We start from the raw sequence: 2,211 nt of genomic DNA on the forward strand, positions 1-2,211 counted from the left end.
TCATGTATATTTTGTGACATTGCAGGTATCTCCCCTGTGGATGCGGATGTGTTTTATCACTGGCCTACAACCGAGGGGCGCTGTTCATCTCTCAGGTCATCATGCAGCACAACCATGAGGTGAGCAATGAGATGGCACCTTACTATGCCATCAACAGAAGAATCAGCAATAGTGAGCTTAAGCAAGTGGCACACGTGATAGACTTGATGCCTAGCAGCCGAGCCTTACAACAGTTCCTGCAAGAGCACTTTCACAGGCCCATCACACTCCAAGATGCCAAAAACATACGAGCCAGACTGAAGATGATCCAGATGCAGCCACACTGCATCATCAAGCATAATGTAAAGACTGTGTCTCAGACAAAGGAAGAGAAGCAAATTGAGGAAGAGGAGAGAAATGATATCGAACATGAGATAGGAGAGGAGGAGGCTTTGGAGAGGCCAGGGGATTTCACAGAGCTGGAAGTGGTTGCCAGCGAGCATGACCTTCAGGAATATAAACAATGCCAACAACAGCACTTTGTCCAGAATTTAGAAGAAGATGAACACGTCTCTCAACCCAAGTGGAAGACCAAAGTGATCAATGAGGTGAAGACAAAGTTAGTGAATCTCATGAGTACCTGGGAGAACAACTTGTTTTGGGAACGTGTGTCTGTCATCAACAAGTTAATAGACTGTTGGGAGAATGGCGATAACTTTGATTTAAGTTATAATCAAGAAACTGTATACAGCCAAGGTCAGGGTGTGATTATCAAGAAAGAACCAGAAAATACACTGACCCCAGAAAACATGGGACTGCATGCAAGAAGAGTTCAAGTAGGGAAACACAGAAAAACACATGTGGACAGAAAAGTGCCTCACTCCAATAATGAACCAGATAGTCAGTTAAATTTCATGCTACCTCTTCTGAGTGGTGCTAACATGCAGCTTCTTCCAGCTTCCATTAAAGGCTCATCACCTAAGCTGATCCTTCCACAGAAGGAAAAGTGTGGTGAAGTAATACAGAAAAGAAGGCCTGGAAGACCAAGAAAATACCCTTTAAAGCAAAAAGAAGTTGTAACTCCATTATTAAAGAGTGGAAATGCACCCAGCTTAGAGACAGGCAGCCAGGAACAACTTATCAAAAGCAATCAAGACATACAGCCAATTGTTTTGTCTGTGACAAGGGACAGTTCTACAGATACTGCTGACCAAGCAATGGAAGTTGAAATTGAAGTGAGCGGCGATGTGATTAAAGTGAAACGAATCAAACAAGAACCACTTGATTATTGTGAGGTTGACGCCACAGATATTTCTCAGTATCAATATGATGAACATTCATATGTTTGATTTTCTGCAAAATATTATTTGAATATTTGATGCAATTTTATTAGTAAATCTGATATTTACGGATTATCTTTGTTGCCAATTTCTTTTGAATGGAATTATGTATTTGGAAATAAAAGCTTCCATATTCTTTTCAGAGTTATATATATTCAGTGATCTTATATAAATGTTCCTAAAATATGGTTGTACTCAAGTATTAGAATTATAAGCAGATTAAGTAAAAATAAAATTATTCCAAGAAATTAATCAACACATTCCTACCCCATTGCTTCTTCATTGATATACTCTTACACAATTCCTGAAATAGAAACCACTGGTATTTGTTCCTAGTATTTTTTTCCGAGATATAGGAAAGATAAAACAAATGGATAATAAATATTTAAATGGAAGAACATGCATCGTATTATTGCCACCTATTTCCAAAGGAGCCTATTTTCAAAATAATTCTTGGGTCAGACTCCTCAGCTCTACATTCTTTGTTTGGGTTTAACAAAGTTTAGAATTTAGAAATATTACCAGTAACCATTTTGGAAAACCTACTCTGAAGTTTAACATAGATAATTTCTTATTCCTCTGTATTATTGCTTTAGAGATCAAAATCAGAGTATGATGATTTCATTGATGGAGACTGATAGTTCTCAATGTTAGACTTGACTAGTTGGGATAATAATAATTTCTATTGTGGTAGATAAGTGATAAAAGAAGTGAAAAGTCATTTAAGTAACTTTGCTCTAGGTATAATCCTAATAAGAATTAGCATAACCATTATATATGATTTAATCAGGATCTTCATTGTCTTTATTATTAGTAGCAGGAATAATGATGTTATTAGTACTATCCTTTTGCAGCTTCTGTTACTATTATCAGTATAATTAATATTTCACTT

At 36.8% G+C, this 2,211-nt stretch overlaps 1 protein-coding gene across 1 annotated transcript in view; it reads left to right on the forward strand.

Moving 5' to 3' along the window:
• LOC119592487 overlaps nucleotides 1–1,717 on the forward strand; it is an 11,534-nt gene extending 9,817 nt beyond the window's left edge. The window contains exon 3 of the mRNA XM_037941321.1: nucleotides 26–1,717. Coding sequence (XP_037797249.1) covers nucleotides 26–1,328 — 1,303 coding nt within the window. The 3' untranslated portion in view covers nucleotides 1,329–1,717. The remainder of the gene's footprint in view (nucleotides 1–25) is intronic.
• Nucleotides 1,718–2,211: the final 494 nt, after the last annotated feature.

The sequence above is a fragment of the Penaeus monodon genome, chromosome 30 (genome assembly GCF_015228065.2).
Source record: "Penaeus monodon isolate SGIC_2016 chromosome 30, NSTDA_Pmon_1, whole genome shotgun sequence".
NCBI classification, from domain to species: domain Eukaryota; kingdom Metazoa; phylum Arthropoda; class Malacostraca; order Decapoda; family Penaeidae; genus Penaeus; species Penaeus monodon.